At 25.3% G+C, this 19,857-nt stretch overlaps 1 protein-coding gene across 2 annotated transcripts in view; it reads left to right on the top strand.

Moving 5' to 3' along the window:
* The first annotated feature begins 883 nt into the window (after positions 1–883).
* LOC126895393 (lachesin-like) overlaps positions 884–19,857 on the top strand; it is a 96,361-nt gene continuing 77,387 nt past the window's right edge. The window contains exon 1 of one of the 2 annotated variants that reach the window (XM_050667214.1): positions 884–2,199. In XM_050667214.1, coding sequence (XP_050523171.1) covers positions 2,145–2,199 — 55 coding nt within the window. In that variant the 5' untranslated portion in view covers positions 884–2,144. The remainder of the gene's footprint in view (positions 2,200–19,857) is intronic. The other variant, XM_050667213.1, reaches the window with a different exon arrangement.

Raw genomic sequence — 19,857 nt, forward strand, 5'->3', positions numbered from 1 at the left:
GTATTTTACTATTGCACATATCTTACACAAATATTTTATGATGTTAAGCCTGAGTATCTGTTAAAAAAATGAACAATCATGTTGATGTCAAATTACTTCCTATGCCATAGTAAAAAGTAAAACGACCTGTTTTGCATAATAATACGCTATACAGTGATGATAAAAAAATATAGAACTGGATAACAATAAAAAAAACTTATAACGTATTTAATTTAGCAACAAAAACTATATAGATAATTATAGAAACAAAATATATACACTGTACAACTATTATTATTTGTTTAATTAAATTAAATTATCGAGTAAAAAAATGTAAAATGTAATCTTGGAATTATTGTCTAGAGATAACTTCATCGGTAGTAATATTCTAACCCAATCGTATTATATTATAATTTATACATGTTGGTTGTTATATATTTTTGGTCTCAGGAGTACTAGGTTTCAAACTTTTCATAGAATTTCAAAATAAAATATATATTAATATAATTTAAGCCTTAGCTCAATGAACTTTCAAACTTTTGAAAATTTTATAATTATACATTTTGATTTTCTGTTTTAAATTATATAACAATAAATTGTGTGCATTAAATTAAATTTATATTAGTGGTTATGTGACATATCTAAATAAATAATCAAAAAAAAAAAATGTGTTGACATAAAGATTCACTATTATTTTCTTTAAAATATTTTTCTAAATTAAATTAAAAAACTAATTGTTATTTAAAAATAAAAATTTCTAACTGACACAGTTTTTATTTAATTAAAATTATGGAAAATAACTTTTTCTTTCTTCAAAAATTGGGTTTTTATTTGTAATCTGTGAAATAGTCTAACAACCCTGTTGACATTTTAAATGTCTAAATTTTATATTTTAATTGGATAATAATGATAGAATCATTGGTTGGGCTCATAGCTTTGAATTTATACAATAATTAATTTAAACTTCATAGTTAATTTTTATTGTTTAAAATAGAACTCTGTTGTGATCTGCAAGGGCATGAGCGTACGAAACGAGGATATCTCAAAACCTCTGACTTCATTCGATCTAATGATTATAAAATTGAGTTCTAATGTATCCTTGATCATGTGACAATAAAAGATCAAATTTTTTAACTCAAATATTAATTTTCATTTATTTATTTGTGTCAAATGGGCTAATTGCCTATAATAAAACGTCAATGAAATAATATACAAATAGGTACAATGATATAGAGTTTATGCAAACAGTATCTTTTAATACCTGAAAATTAGTTACCGAAAAAGTCAATTATGATTTATTTTTCATTAAAAAATTACTGTTAATTTTTAAAAATCCTGGAAATTTATATCAACAAGAAATAATAAACATTTTTTATTTACTTTTTTAAAAATCTAATTAAAAACTCAAGTATATGAAATGCTTTAATGTAACAACATACGCATACCAATTTTTTTACCGCATCGATTTTTGAAAATGATTTGGTACGTTTAAATTTTTTAATCCAAACTAAATTTTATGAAGTAATCTATAATATTTTTAACAATTACGCATCGGTGGTTGTTGTATTTTAAGAAATTAGCCACTTAAGTTTACACAGCTTATTTAAAAAAATGTGCTGTCCAATTTTCCCCGTGTACAAATTTTTTCCTTCTTCCCATATGAATAATTTATAATTAGGTCCTATTTTCAGGATAATTATTATGGAATATTATATTTATCACGGATTCTATTAAGTTTTTACAATTTGTTGTATTAGAATAATATGTAAAAATCATTATTTTGTGCACACTGTTGGAATCCAAATTCCATGCTGTGAATTTTCAATTGCACCGTAGTTAGCCGATTATTTACGACTAGCGCTCGACCGGCTTTTGGCGGCTTTTCCAGCGAGCGTTTGCAAAAGCAACGTCAGTGCGGACCCGGGACATTAACCGTTTGTGACGTATATTCGTGTTGTGTGTGTTGGTGTTTTACGAAAAACGTTATTTATCAATATTTCTGTAATAAATGAATTCAATAAAAAATGTTTATGTTATATTAGTTCATTAGCTTTAAACGTATTTTATTTAAACAATTATATGTGCAGTTGCATTTATTACATTAAAAATAAAATATTTTTTTATAATTTATTAAGTGCTGAGTGTTTAAAGGGCCAATATGACCTATGAAAAATTACGCATTGCACTGCCTAAGTAATGATATTGGTGTAAAAGATACAAGTAAATATTATTAAAATATATTAATAATTTAATTTTTGAAATGTGAAGAATTTGCTCCATTTTTGAATTACGTTAAAATAATTAATTCTTATATTAAAACTTAATTGTGTAATAATGTTAAAAAATCTTTCAAAAAAAAAAAAATATTTTACAATTTATTCAATTTTAGGAATTTCTTAATCTCCTAAATAAAAAAACAATTATATAAATAGAATTTTTTGATATCTATAATTCATAAAATTTCAAATATTTTAACATTTTGTGAATACTTTACTATATATTTTAACAATAGGATTTAATTAATAGGAAATATAGAAATATTATTCATGAGTTGAACTATAATTGAGTATTTATTTATTTACTATAAATTATATATATATATATATATATTAATCTCGAGCATAATTCTATTATAATTTTTTATGTAACTTATTTATGAGACAAAATTGATTTAAGTTATTGCTTTTTTTTACTGTAAAAATATATGAGTTTATGAAATAATTTTATATCAATAATATTTTAGCTCCCACAAACCATTTTCAATTCATTTTTTCAAGCTAGTAAGAGTATTATTGAGAATAGAACAAATTATTCTTGGTATTATATGGATGTATCAAAATACATACTTTCTCAAGGTTTTTAAAATACGCATTTAATTTGTCACTGAAGAGGTCTATGAAGCAACCAGACAAGACGCTTGCAACGAAATTTCCCGTACAGGTTTATGCGAAATTATAACAAAATCGTTTACAAATTTGTATAGACGAACAAATTCATGTCGTTGCGTCAGATGAAAAAAATATTTTCTACAAATAAAATTTTTACACTAAAATGGAAAAAATAGTTTTCCTTGCCAAAATATGCAATAAAGTCTTATAAAGGATCATTCCAGTTATTTCACTGCTTCAATGAAATCCTTAATTGTATTATAGTTTAATAGGCGTTAACTTATTTATTTACAAAGTTACAATCGTAAGCTAAATATTTTAAATTAAATTTAACTAAAAACTATTATGGAAAAAAAAAAAAAATTATATACATTTTTAGCTTTGATGCAAAGCTAAGAAGATATTAATTTTACTATTATTTTTTGTTGTGTCTCTTGTCACTTATTCTCAGTTCTCATTGGACCGATTTTTATGAATAAAACGCCAAAAGATTGCAAATTGTATCTAGTCAAAGACATTATTCTCAAAAATTGTAAAAATTACTCTCGTTTCCTGTGAACGGGGAAAATTTTCCAAAAACTTGCAATTTGAAAAATTAGTAATTTTGGACAATTTTTATATAAAACTACTATAATTTTTTGAAAAAATGGATGAAAAAACTTTTTTTTTTTAGATACCTTAAATTTTAACATTTTGTATATTTTTTTGAAAATCTGACACTTTACTTACCCTCAGAGGTAATTTAAATTGACTAATTTTTCAGGAAAAATTAACTCTTGCAATTTAACCTTAGAAAATCTTCCGGAAAGACTGACACGTTTTTATATAAATCTCTAATTAAAGTTTATGCAATATGCTTTATTTAAAAAAATATATATTTGATTCTCTGTGATGAAAACGAAAAAGATGAAGAAAAGAGTACGTTTTCAACAAGTTTACTATTATTGTACAGTCGACAATAATTTTTTGTTAGTACTATAAACAAATTATCACGCAAATAAAAATTTTATCTAGTAATAAAATATGATTGATTTAACAATAAAAAAATTGCTGACCGTATTTTTTTTTTCGAGTGTGATTCTTAATTATAATACTCGCTAAACATATACAGACTAATAACGGTACCTAGTCCTACCGCCCCCTACATAATTAGTCTTATAGTGATGAACAATGTGTTATACTTATTAACAATTTTTCTTAAAATAAAATACTATTTACAGATTTGTATCGAAGTACTTTTTATTCTAGTGTTTTTAATCACTATCAGATATCATCTAAACTAGTACTAATTATGTCACATCCCCACTGCTACTTATTTTTTTACTTAAAACGGCCATAACTTTTCTATATAAATTTTTATTTTTATATCAACAAATGAAATCAACTGAAAAATGAGTATTTTTTTAATTTGTGTGTATTATTTGTTTTTAAAAAAGTTACAGCTGTTAAAAGATTAGGGACGACCAGAAAAAAGCGGTAATAACCAGTGAACAAAGTGTGGAAATTCAGCTGTGATAACTGAACAGTGTTTTCAGTACTGAAGTCATCTGTATGTTTAGTGAATATACAGAAACGTGTTGAGTAGTTAAATAGATTAATTTCTACTTTTTGATCAGCATATTTTATTTTCCCATGTTTATGCTTAAATTTGGTAGTCTGTATTTGTTTTTTATTTTCATATTTTTCTTCTGTTTAGTCGATAAGATTTATCTTTTTTCTAATCAAGAAAATTTACTTCCGTCCCGTTTACCAAACCTTTTTTAAAATGATTAAAATTTGATTTTTTTTTAATTTGATGTGTTTGAACTCGTTACATTTAAGTTGATGATTGGATTTTATATTTTTATATTTTGTATATTTTGAGTAACGAATTTGTTTAAAAATTAAGTAAAAATAATGTTAACATGATCCGTGTAATTTTTAAAAAGTTATACCAATAGAAAGATTAAATTGAAAATATCTTCTTCTTCTTTTTCCTTGCCTTAATCCCAACTACTTGGGGTCGGTCACCCTAAACCTAAACTTCCACTTGACACGATATTCCATATCATCTACGCTCACATCAGCTGTCCTCATATCGCATTTAAAATATAAAATATAATTGAAAATATAAAAATTTATAATTTAAAACGATTGTAATTTCTTGATGACTTATATTTATTAAGGGAATTAAAAGAGATTTGTTCAAACTATAGCACTAATAACTAAATGAGGTATCAGTTTCGATTATTAAAGAATCTTTGAAAAATAGTAGTTCAGTAGGTGCGGAATATTTATGTGAACAGAGAAAAACACATAATAAAATTAACACCTTCTAAGCTAAGCTACGTGTCGAAGCTGAAAAATTATATTTTTTAGTTTAAACAACGGAAGATATTTTTCAAAAAAGTTTTTTACATTTTTTAGATATTAATTCTCAACATTTATAATTTTATTATTGGAAATAATATATGGGTATATGTTTGGCTATTAAACTGTGGAAAATTTATAATAAAAATAATATTGAAATATATAATATTATCAAAAACTTAAAAGCCAAAAGTTAAGACCTCTTTTTCTGAAAATCGTTTCTTGTCCTATTAATTAATGCGAGTCCTATTTTCAATTTTGTAGAAAGTTATAAGTCAAATATCACATACAAAATTTTTAATGAAATTATAACTATTGTTACTCTCCGGCATAAGATTTAGATTTTCATTGTACATATAATAATTTCTATAATGATAATTAATTGCTATAAATATTTGTCTAAATTTAAAGTTAAATTGTATAAATATAAAAGTCCAAGACTTTAAGATATTTTAATTAATTATTTAAATAAAATTTTATCACACTCTAGAGAATAAAAGTATTCAAAATAATAGCTATAGTTTTTTTAAGTAGAAGTGAGACAGAAAATATAATTGTTATAAATAACTACATCGTAGCATTTGAGACAATAGGTATTCAAATTTGTTGGGATACACTCATTATCACCTTTACCATTGATGTCGATAAAAGCATATGCGATAGTGTAACAACCCTAATCCTAAGATAAAACAATGAAACTGTTATAGTAGTTTTAACACTACACTGCTAATAAATTAAAATCGAAGCGTTCTACATATATGTATGAGTATCTTCATTAATGTATAAACTTATATTATCAGAGTTTTAATTTTATGTTTTATGAAATAAACTTTTGCTTAATTTTTAAATTTATGTAAAGGTCATTTGCCAATATAAAATGAGAAATTATAAATAATCTAAAATAATATACATTATTACTGACTTAAATCAATTATTTTGATTTGTTTTTATAAAGTCAATGGAAATTGAGTATTTATGGAGTAACTGATTTCTACTTTGAGCAAGTTACTAATTTTTAATTACATAACCTGGCATCAACTCTGCCATTTATGATACAAACCAGAAATCACATTTTTAAACTGGATATACAATACTGTTGTTTTGATTAATATTACCACGTTAAGAATATAATAATAATAGAATTACTACTGAAATTACAAGTGATTTTACTGTTCTGAAAAAAACATTAATAATAACAAATAAAATATTTGACATTATTATTATATTTTTAATGATTTTCTTGTCGTCTTTAACTTTGTTTTACAAAATTTTAGTATCAATTTCAAAATGTTCAATTAATGAATGCGTTAACATTCATGACGTATTGTCATTTATAAAAATTATTTTATACTTAAAATAAATGTATACCGTTTTAATGTAAGTATTATTATTATATATCGTTGTATATTTTTCATACAACGAATATTTTATCGATATTTTTATATAAAAATAAGTTACTTTAATGCTTTTCACTTAAAAAAATATATAAAACATTTAATACGTTTATATTTATTGTCGTCAACTAATTTTATTCATTAAGATAATTTATTTGTTCAATTTTTATAGCTAACTTAATGATTAGTTCCGTAGTCTCAAATAAGGCATGTTTTAGCTACATAGCGACCCTAGCTGTTTTCACCATTGTTTAAAAATTTTATAAGGAAAAAAAAATCCTTAAATTGTACAAAAATTTGTTCTTTTGAAATCTTGTATTGTATGATGAGTGTGTAATGTCATAAAATACATATTATGTATTTTACTTTAAACATAGTAACATGTTTTAGTTTCAACAATTATAGCTGAAATACTTCAGTGAAAGAAAAAACTATATGTGCATATATGGCAGCCCACGATATTTCGACAAATTTAAGAACTTTTTATCATCATATAATTTTCGTAATTTTTGTTTTTTATTATTTTTCACAGTTTTGGACTATGTTAAAAACATATTTTTTATTATTTGTGTTTAATAAGAAAAAATAAAAATATATTTTTTTCTTTTTAAACTTTTTTTTTTTAATTGAATTGAAATTCTGAATTATAATATTTTCGAACTATTTGTACGTGTTGTGTTCACCCACATACCCACTTAATGTATTAAAAGGCTTGTAACTCGATAAGTATTTATCCTTAAGTATTTATCAACTCATCATTATTTGTAAGAAAATGGCTAAAATTGTTTATTTTAAAATTTCAAAAAGATTAAAATAGAAAAAAAGATGTTTTAACATATATTTCTTATTAGAGATAAAGAATGAAGAATATTTTTTATTAAATTCTAAAATTATACAAATTATTAAAAAAAAAAAACAAATTATGCAACAAATTTGATGGATTATAAGTTATTAAATTTGTCAAAATATAATAGATTAGTCTGTATATATTATATAAAATTGTTAATTTATGAATAGAAAAAAAGGTCAGATATATCATTTTGAATGGAGCGAGAAAAATATGATTTAGTCTTTGGGACCCCCAAATTTAAAACACCATTTGTGCCTATGGATTTTAAAATTATGAAAAGTATAATTCTATACTGAGTTTAATTATAATTATTTTGACATATGCAAATTGACAGAAAAATTTCAGTTATTTTAAATTTTCTTTCAACTTATTCTATAAGAATTTTATTTAAAAATTCTGTGTTTTATGTCCAATAGCTGATAAATCACATATATATGTTTTGATTTTTATATAGAAAGATGTTCTTTGCCATAATATTAAAAATTTAATGTATTTTTATTCATATTATCAAGATATTGTGTCTTTTGAATTTCAAAGATGGTAATTTGCATAAGATAATAATAGTTTTATTTTATGATAATTTTTAAACTGAATTAAAAATATGAAACCTTAAAAATATTAGTAAATGAAATAAAAACTTAAATATAACATTTTATATCTAAACTAAATAACTTTTTCCTTTAAATTTTGAGGATACAGTTTAAAAAAATTTTACTCAATAAAAATGAGGAAATCCAAAAAATAAGCTAAAAATGAAATTTATAATTTTTAAAACTAAAATCATAATTGGTTGATTAAATATAATGTTATGGAAAAAAGTGTAATTTTTTTTTAATGTAGTAATTGTTTTTTTTCCAACGTTTCTTACCGTAAAGATGTTATTGGCGAATTACAAATGTTCACATCGTTCAAGTTTGCCTCAGTCTTCCCTACATTCCTAACTTAACCATACAAAGCGAAGAGCTTTTTTCATTAATTCGATTAAAATACCATGCAATCATTTAACACATAAGTCGATTTTCATAGCGGTTAAATTAAATTCCTTGCATCATAATTCAGAATATAATAAAAAGAAAATATTTTATCAATATTTTTTCGTTATTAATTGACTGTTAAATAAATTACAATAAGGAGAACAGCAAGTCAATGTTTAAAAATATTTAAAATAGCCATAAAAAAAAAATTTTCTTATTAATTTAGACCAAAATTTGACTATAGTAATAGTGTTTTCTGTTCTATCTCAATAATTATCAAAAACAACAATTTTTTGTTAATAAAAACTATCACCTAAAATATTAGCAATAGCTAGTCTTTTCCGAAATTGAATAAAAACAATTGATTATATAAATACGTTTTACATTAAATCGTAATATGTGTTTTACATATACAAATAAAAACATGAATATTTTAAATAAAACAAACATAGCGTTTTTTTAAACATATTTTTATTTAAACATTTCATCCTAACACATAACTAATATTTTATAGAAATGAACTTATTAATATATTTCTGTAACTATTTTCCAAAAATTGTTGTGTTGTTTCTATCAATATTTCATTGAAAACACATAAACTCGTAAGCTAAACAAATGATAATGTTATTGTCAATTATACAAAAACATTATCTTTGTGATATAAAAAATTTAAAAAACACTCACAGAATTGTTTACATTAATAATTCATTCATTTTTACATTAACATAGAATGACCATACGTACTCCTTTACGAGGGTTTATCCTTTTTTTTGTGGATGTTAAGTATCTTTGTAAAAATGTCCTCTATTTTTATACAAATTTATATTTAAATAAAAATAAAATGTTATGCATAATGTATATAAAATAATATATGTATTATAACTCACTAAACTACCTACCACCTATTATATTCTAAATTCATATCAGCTTATAATTTGTAAAAGACAATTCTAATTTTTTATACATCATCAGATTTAAAAATTGAAAAATGGAAAAAAATTTTTTTAAATAATTTGTTTATTTAATTCGATTTCTAATATGTTTCAACTGTATAAAGTTTAGTTATAGAGCGTACTATTTTTTAAAATATGACATTTTAATTTTTATTGTGTTATTGTGTTTCTATAGAACGGAAGCCTTTATCAATAAAAAATATGATAATCTTTACCGTTTTTTTAAAAATAAATACGCCATTTTCAGATCGCCTTTAAACTTTAAACGACTGTAATAATTGAATATCGAGTAAAAAAAAATGTTAAATTATAATTTAAAAATCAAAAGTTTACACGAATTTAGGATATAAGGGACAGTAACCGAAAATTCATTTTTTGTGTAAAGCAGCTTAACAAAAACCCATTATTGTTAAAAAAATAAAACTATGATTAGCTCTATTATGTTTGAAAATATTTTGTGAGGCGTATCTAACTAAGGATGTCCCATGAGGTTTTGACAAATTCATATATTTATCTTATTGCAATTATTCAAAACCTCATGGCATATCCTTTATGTAGGCTGATTCCTTCATTACGCTTCACTAAATAATTTAAAAATATTAAAGCTAATCATTATATTATTTTATTGACATCAATAATTATTGTTGTTAAAAGAATTATAATTTTGAGCTGTTTTCTCAAAAAAATTATTTTAAAACATTTTTAGTTCTCTCAAAGATAAAAATTATTTAGCAAAAAAATCTCTACAATGAAATACTGATGAATTTTTTGTAATATTTAACTGCATAATAATCTAGTTGAATTTCTTTTTTTTATATCCCTTCAAGATTAAAAGAATCAAATTTTCTTAAATGTAACTCCTAATATTAATTTAATAATTTGGTATAAAAGATATAGTAATAATTATTTATACATACAACTTTGTTCTTGTAACTTTATGTTATTGTTTTAATTGAAAAATAATAAATTTATAAAGTTTAGTGATTATAGATTATATTTTTTTATGGTTAACCAAACGAATATTTAATAATATAAAATTATTAAATTCCATAATGTTTTAATATTTTGCTATTCAAATGTAAAATTAGTCAAAAATTAACAAATCAAGTAAAATAAAGCAAATCAGTTTTTCTAATTATAATTATTATTCAAAAAAAGACCTGTTTTTAGCATACATATAAATATGTACAATATGTATTAATAAAAGAATATTGCCGACAAGTTATTAGTATTTTTTATTAATATACAAGTTATTTTAGTGATAAAATATATCTTAACAAATAAGAAATATCATTTGATAATTTTTTTATTTTTTAATGATTATATTTTTTGATAGAGAGAAAATTACAATTGGAGTACTAGCAGGTAGTGTTATAACTTTCAGTGGTCACGTAACGTCCGAGAAACCACAATGCTACTACATTTGTGCTACAAAATAAAGTATAGAACATAATATTTTATGCTGTGAAAAATGGAGACAGCAGCAAAGTACAAATGTATAATGCATAAGTATTTTGTGTATGTGCTAAAATAATAGCCGGATAAAGTCAAAGAAAGCTTTCGAAAGCTTTAAACTTTCAGCTACCTCAAAAAGTTATTATTAAACTTGGTGAAAGAATTCTACATGAAAATGATAAGGATATCTCATTTAGATTATTTCGACATAATAGACACTTAAGTGTGTATAATTATAGGTAATTGAATAGCGTTGGGTTTAAAGATATGCTATTAGAAAGTTTTTCTATAAATTAATTATAGTACTAATAGCCTTTAAAAATACAAACTTACTAAAAAATAAATTGACATTAATATTAATAAATTTATGAAATGCATACTATTTTATCATTACTTTCTAAACTTGATATTACATTCATATAAATACAGATGATCAATCAAAGATATAACATTCATTTTTCAAAAAATCATTGACATTTTTATTTTTATAATAATAATATGTAATTAAATAATTTTTTGCCAATTCTGTAGGGACTTAAAAACATTAATTGAAATTTTCTTAAATGGAATTCCTATATTTTATTAGATAGTATGAAAATAATTACACTAAACAAAAAAATTCAAAAATTCTATGGAGTGTTTTATTTACAATATGATAATAAATTTTTGTCGCTAATTTCGATATAACCTAGAACTTTGTGATGGATTCTAGTTTTAGAAATAATTTCTGATTAATAAAAATAAGATAATTACGTAATTAATTGCTCATAAAATATAATAAAATATTGCTTATCAAAAATCCAATTTAAAACTTTAATTGACTCAAGAACTTTTTGTTTTGCTTATGACCTATAACCAAAAATTAATGTACTATATATTCTTACTAGCGCCATAATCGTATTATGTTCATAGTTACAATTGTTTAAATATATATATATATATATATACGAGGTGTATTCATAAAATAACGAGAATTTTTGTTTTTTGAAAAAGATGTTTGTATATTCATCTACATTTATGTTTTCGCCTTCTAAAAGTCCCCATTAGTTATTATGTACTTGTTCCAACTCTTCTTCCAGTCCTCGAAACACTTCTCATACTCTTTGGAATAGCCTTCATCTCATTCAGCGATGCGCTTTTAATGTCATATATGCTTGTAAAACGACAGCCCTTTACAGTAGTCTTTATTTTTGAAAATAGGAAAAGTCACATGGAGCCATGTCTGGTGAACATGGATCATCTTTACACTATTATTTTTAGCCAAATATTCACGAACAAACAATTAAGTGTAAACAGGTGCATTATGTGGTGCAAAAACCATGAATTGCTTTGCCACAAATACGGGCGTTTTTCTCAGATTGCTTCACATAAATGGCGTTGAAATTATAGGTAATACACTTTATTTACAATTTGATCTTGTGACAAGAATTCACGATGCCATTAAAATCGAAGAATACAGTGAGCATAACCTTCACCTTCGATCGCACTTGTCGAGCCTTTTCCGGTTTTGGCGATTCAGAATGCCTCCACTGGGACGATTGAGCCTTAGTTTCGACGTCGTATCCATAAAACCATGTCACGTTTTAGTAATTTTGCATCGACGTTGACTTCACTAAGTGACTCCTGAGCAACTTCCATTCGCCGCTGTTTTTGTTCCAAATTCAATAATTTTGGAACAAATTTCGCTACTACGGGTTTCATAGCCAAAACATTCGACATTCATGGCATGAGCTAATCGATATTCCAATATCATCAGTGACTTCTCTGATTGTGAGTGGATGATCGTTCATAACCTTTACTTTCAATTTTTCCACGTTTTCATAGGTTTTTGGTGTACCGGGGCGTTTAGCACATCCAAAGTTTTATGGTTCTACGAGGGGCCATTTATTTAAAGAAAAACAATAAAAGTAATATTATGGGGCCTAAAGTATGTAACACCGAAGTCAAATAAGATAAATAACCAAAGAACACAGTAGTCACACTTGAGAGCCGCCGATATCGATGGAAAAATGGTTCAGACAGAACAATGTTCTTAGGGCTGAGTCACGATGATGATGGCGACGTGTTTTGCGGCGCGTCATGGTAAGCCATTCAGCATTTGCTGGACTTTGTACCGTGGTGTTGGTCAGTCAAACTACCATGTACACGTACTAGGGCAATGTTGATACAAGTGACGTGGGTCACGGAGCTCTGTATATCACGAAATGACGCGGAACCGTGTCACTATTATCTCTAAAACTAGAATCAATCTGAAAATTCTTAAGCTACATTCAGAATCAGCAAAAAAATTACTTTCAGAAATTACTATCATTTTTTGGAATAAAAAAGTGTTATGTAATGTTATATTACGTATATGCAACGTTACAGTATACTCATCTATGTATTATCGTAAAAATAAAGTTAGGTTTAACATTAAATCCTACTCCTCAAATGGTATAAATATTCAAATGGTAATATCTAAAATTCATATATTAACCATTGGAAAACTACCACAGAAATAAAAATGAAATTTAAGAAAAAAGGTAACAGTTTCACGACGAGTTAGACCGGCTGTTGTTGTGGGGATACTTTCTTCATTCCGCTCACTCTCATCGCACTGAACTCGTATACCTATAACGTATACAGGGGACAATGGACGTACCCTTAGAAAATATGCGATTCTCAAAAAAATGTTTCTTTTTGCATGTTATCGCGGGAGCTTATTAAGTGGGCAGAGGGGCATGTCCTCTCTGAAAAATAGATCCAGGGGCGACAAAAAAAAAAAAACAATAAAAACTCTTTTATGTGAAACATCTAATGCGGTAGGTCAGACCGACTGTTGGCATAGCAACCTCGTCACGCGTGGCGATTCTTCACACTCTACTCGGCGATCTCACTGCGCTCAATTCGTATACCAATATTGTAGTAGTTTTGTTGTTCACTTCGGAATAAGTTGTTTGTATTTTTATTTTAAAGTAATAACTCTGGCAATAAAATATGAGTGACTGTAATAGTTTAAAATTTAGTTTGTCTCTTGCAAAAAGTAAAATTATACTATATCATATATCAAGCAATGACACTGACCCCTCTCTCTATATATATATTTTTTTTGCAGCGTAATACATAAATAAAACGGTTAGTACATAAATATACATGATAATTAATGAATTTCCTTAATTTTATGAAAAAGATCCATGATTAAGTAAGTCACGATAAAAAAAAAATGAGAAAATAGTGGTATCCCCCCCCCAAAAATTAAATTTTATTTTAAAATTCAGGTATAATTTTTTAATTAGGTAATATACTTTTAAAAAAAATTAAGAAAAAAATGTAAAAATCATGATTAGTAAAATCCGAATCTGGAGCTATATATTTTATCAACTCGGCAATAGTCTGTTGTGGCCAATGGAAAATGAAAATGTATATTTAAGTTAGTTTAAATCTTAGAAGTCGTTTTTTCCGCTTTATAGTAGTGCATTACCAAAAAATTAAATAATAATTGTGTTTTTTTATAATTAATGTAAATTAGATTCATACAACTTTAGTGAAAATCATCGTTCAATTGTCAAAGTAATACCGTCAGAGGCAGCATCGAATATTTTTTTTTTTCACAAGAGTATCTATATAACACTAAATTAAGATAAGCCTCATGAATTATTGAGATTATTATTTTCCTTTAGTAAACAATCAATGCATACATATTTTGTATACAAAATGGATTTGATATAACATATCTACAAAGTGTCCCACGACAGCTCATATTTTTATATTATAATACTGAATATTTAATAGACTATACTAAGACTGTAGTAAAACCCGCTATAACGTATGATTCAGAGTGTTGGGCGGGTTGACAAGAGAATATAGTAGAGAATGAATGTAGAAAATATGAGAATGCTTAGATGGATGAGGGAGTGACTAGAAATAATAGGATAAAGAACGAACATATAAAAAGGAGTATAGGTTTAGCGTAAATCGTGGATACGAGGATAGAAAATATACTAAGATGGTTTGGACATGTTATGAGGAGAGAGGAATTGGAAGCTATGACTACAATTATAGAAATTAATGTTGAAGGAAGAAGAGGTAAAGAAAGACCAAAAAAGAGATGGAGGGACGTTATTGAATACGAAATGAGGATGGCTGATATGTGCGTATATGATGTGAGATATTGTGTAAAGTGGAAGTTTAGGATAAGCGTGACCGACTTCAACCAGTTAGGATAAAGGTGAGGAAAAAGAAAAATACAATATATTTTATGTATACATATCATAAAAAATCAAAGTTATTTATAGATAAAAGTAGAAAACTCTGCTACATATTTTACTTTTTATACATTTTGTTAGTATTGTGTGTGTTTTTTTATAAATATGGAGTGTTCTGTATCCTCTAAATGTATTTTAAGTAAACATTTATTTGTTTATTAGTTACCATGATTTATGAAGAATATACTTTCCTGGTATACTTATATGATATACGCAGATATATGTTGAAGTTATCTTCTCGACATCGCCTGATACGCTTCCCCCAACCGACACCGCCGGAGTATTCACGACGCCTCAATAAGCTTGTATCAATTTGTTCTACTTCTGAGCAACATTTTCTTTATTTATTGCTGTGTAATAGTTTCCTTACTTCTGTTTGACATTTTTTTTTTAGTATTAAATACTGTGAAACTTATAAGTGTTTACCACAATAAACGGGTTTACGCTACTTTTGTGAAACGGTGTTGACTACTTTGATTTACGACGTCAGACGTGACAAATCAATATCCAATAGTCAAATTATGGTATTTCAATGTCTTGCAAGTAATGATCAAACTACTATCAAATAATTTGTCAGCTTGAAGCAAACAAATAGAAATAAGGTAGAATAGTATTACGCTTTGTTTGACGTTTGTCGATCGCACAGAGGCGTTAATCACATTCTTTAGAATAAAAGTTGTAGGTGTACATTTTTTAGCTTAGATGCGAAGCTAAGAAGGTATTAACTTTACTATAATGTATTTTTTTGTGTCTCTTGCTACTTCTTCTCAGCTTTATCGGACCCATTTTTTTAAGTGATTCGTCAAAAGACCACACATTGTATATCGTTGAAGATATTTTTTTTAAAAATTGAAAAACTTTTCCTTTTTCCTTGTAAATGAGGGATATCCCTCCAAATATTACGATCTCTAAAATCAGTAAATTTCAACATTTTTAAAAAAATTTTTTATTTAAAAAATTTTAAATTCATTTTTTAAAAATTGGACTAATAAAAATAATAATAAATAATTTAGGTGTTTCCCTTTCATTAAAAATAAATTTTTGGGAAACCTAACCCTTTGCCTGTCCACAGAGAAGATTCAAAATAGCAATTTTTTGACGAAGAGTAACTTTTGAAGTTAAAGTTTTTTAGTTAAAGTAAAGCAACAAAATTAATTAAGTTCTGAATATTTCAATTGAAGAATTTTTTTAAACACCATAGTTACGTAGAAATGTTTTTCTCATTAATGTGTTGTATAATAATAACTATACAATTTCCTGACTGCATTAATCTATATTAGTGATAAGTCTTGTCTAGTATAATTTTAGCGATTAAAACGTCTAAAGAACACGATTTTAGTCTAGTCATATCGGATAAAACCCCTTAATTTTTTTAATTTAGTCGAATTAATTTATTAATTTAAAAATTACCCTACTGTAAAAAATTGCAACTTCAAACAAACTTTTTAAATTAAATATCTCCACAAATAACAAGAGCATAAAATTCGTTTTTATATTGAATTAAACATTTTTTAATGATTTTAGACCAATATATATTTTTTAAACCAAATTTTTGGGCTGATATCAAATTTAACTTCAAATTTTTTCTATCACCTCTTTTTTAGATTATCACTAATAAGAATACGAGTATTTACTTATAAATTAATTAATTAGAAAAAAAATTTGTTATCAAGTTATTCTTGACATTTAATGTTATAAATAAGTCGTTCAAAAATTTGTTCAAAATGTTATGTATAACTTATTTTTTTATTCTTAATTTTTAACAAAGTTTATAATTTTAAAATGTTCAACTTTTAAACACTCTTTTAGCTCAACTTTCAAACAATTAATTTATATTGTTATACTGTATATAATATATTCTACTGGTAACGTATTTTTTTAAGTAAAATATTGATTTTCCTACATAACTTGTTATTATTTAGTTCATGTGCGAAACTTTACCTGTTTTGTTGGACCAAGCTAATTAAATTTGGATCGAATTCTCAATGAATTGATTTTTGTTGTTCTCTCTTAGTGACACTAAGAGATCTTAAACTACCAGTTAAATAAAGATATTATAAATGATAAATTCAATTAGCCCTCCCAAATTTATTTTATTTATTTATCTGGCTATTCGAAAACTAAAAGCTTCTTTATAGAATGTCTATAAAATATAAAAACTTTTAGATTCCGTTCTAGTATTTGTAATTAAAAATAGGCGAATCAATGTAGTTAGATAAAAATGTTTGATTACTAATAATCAATGTTCAAAATTATTTTTACAAGATCACTAATGGGTCGTAATAATCACTTACATTGATAAAATTTCAGACTTATGAATTTGAAATACATTATAATATATTTTGTTTTAAATATGAAAGAAATTTTTAATACTATTTATTATTGTTTAGAATTTTTTTCCTTACTTTTATAGCTGTTATTATTTGATTTATATAATTCTTACATTATCATAATTTACATTCAACAATTTTGTAGTATTATTTTTGTGGTAATCCCACCTGGTAGAGTTTTACAATTATTATATGAAAAGGATCCTAAATAATAGGTCAGACCATAGTCGTACCTGTCTTAGTTTCACCTGATTTCATCCGCTGATGTGTTATTAAATTTCATTTTAATCTAGATATTTTTGGTTAACTTTGAATAATTAATTAGTTTCTGAACATTTTAATTACATAATATTTTTAAACACTTTTCAAGTAACATAGAAATGATTTTGGTTTCTATTTAAATTATTAATTACGATAAAAATGCAAAAGATAGTAATTTTAACGAAATTTGAGCTTTTCTAATAAATTTACTGTAAATAATAACTATTAAATTTCCTGAGTGCATATTATCTTAACAATACCATTTTATGAATTCTAATAAAATTTACAATATTGATTGACACAATGAGGATATATGACCTTATTTTTGCACAAAAAGCAAGTAAGAGATTCGTCAGTTATAATGATACGAAAAGCTGTTTTAATATATAACTAGCAACTGTAACTCTAAGAAAGTGCAAAATGGTCAAAGAAAACTCAATTTTATATCCATGATTTGTGAAGATATTCTTTTTGTGGAGTTATTTTTAAATCATGTAGAGATTGTAATACATCATCATTAGGTATGTCGTAACACAATAAGAGGGAAGTGGAATGCAATGTGTGCGAAGATGAAGATGAGTATGTGGTGCCTGCTGTCTAGGTATTCACGTGCGTGTTGTCGTACAGCAATCACCGTGCTCGGCTAACACTCCGGGTTAGCTGTCGGTGTCGAAAGGCTGTTGTTATAGGAAGGGAATAAGGATAACACCTAGGTGTGAGGTGCAGACGAAGAGCAAGATCCAAGTACTCTGAAATGTTGTGGAAGAGAGTAGATAGGTTTAAAAAGGAAAAAACAAAGACTATACTTTAAGCAGTAAGCCGGACAGCGACAGTCAAGTACTGAGACTGATGATTGACACAAGGCACTGGAGTCGACTGACCAAGATGGTTTTTTGGTCTTTTGGGTTTTTATAATAATTTGAACTATTACCAATTTGGCAATAAATATTGTTTGTTAATTCATCAGTCTCAGGGAGCGGATGTGCTGTCTGTATTTTATTAAAATAATTCTTACAATAATGGTAACGTGACACCATCACAGGTATGATTGGATAATTCTTTTAGATAGGTTTACTGATTTTCTAATCGAAATTTCGATTTCATTGACTAAGAATTTTGGATGATTTTCTACTAACTCGTTCTCTATTTTTGACAAATAAGAAATAAACTTGTTTGATACCGCCTACAATTGATAGTCCAATCGATTGGTTCATTTTCGGTGTTTTATTGCTTGTGGTGGTTTCCACAAAGCTTTTCATTTATTAGTTAAACAATATGTTTTTATTTTTTCAGGTTTTTTATGAGTTAAGTTTGTTAAATTAGTATTTTGGTTAGTCTTAGTGAATTTGTTTGAATACACAATTAATTTATTGACAATTTAGAGGTTTGTATTTACTATTGCATTTAGATTGCCATGTTATATTATACTCTGTTTAATTTTATTGAGAAGAGAGCCACCTGTTGTGTAAGATATACAATAAAAGTGAATTTTTAAATTATTACTTAAGTATATTTAATAAGGTATTTATATAATAATATTGCGTGAATATGACAGTGTGTACTTTATAATTGAACTATTCTATGATTAGCTATATAAACAAGTGATTAGGAAGTTACCATGCCTTAGTTAAATTTAGGTTATGCTTAAAAATTTATAATATATATATATAAAAGGAGACTTCTCTGTTCCTTAAGAATTCTTTAGTGTAATATTCAATTTTTAATTGGTCTATCGTGTAATTAAAAAAAAATTGTGTAAAAATATTTAAAAGGAGAAATTCACTTGATATGGTCTTGAATAACAATTAGATTTATTTTTATTCAATAACTAAGTTGGTTTAACTAATTACAATCAAAATATTTTATATAAAAAAAATCTTATATTCAAATAATACTTTATTTTTTCAACTGGCAACATATATATTTTATTAGCTTATTTAATAAATAATTATACGAGTAAGAAAATGACAGTATTGATAAAACTTTCAGAAGTTATGAACAATTTAATGTAATAAAGTATTTCATATGCTATTAGGTATTAATGCTAACATTTAAAAAAATAAAGTTCATACCCCTCTCAGTTATAAGGGATGATTCTAAACAATAATTATTAGTTGTTAAATCAAGAGATATACAATATATACAAACAAATTAAATCAAAAAATATTTTTTAACATTGC

This window comes from Daktulosphaira vitifoliae, unplaced genomic scaffold (assembly GCF_025091365.1).
Source record: "Daktulosphaira vitifoliae isolate Bord-2020 unplaced genomic scaffold, ASM2509136v1 Scaffold_1, whole genome shotgun sequence".
Lineage (NCBI taxonomy): Eukaryota > Metazoa > Arthropoda > Insecta > Hemiptera > Phylloxeridae > Daktulosphaira > Daktulosphaira vitifoliae.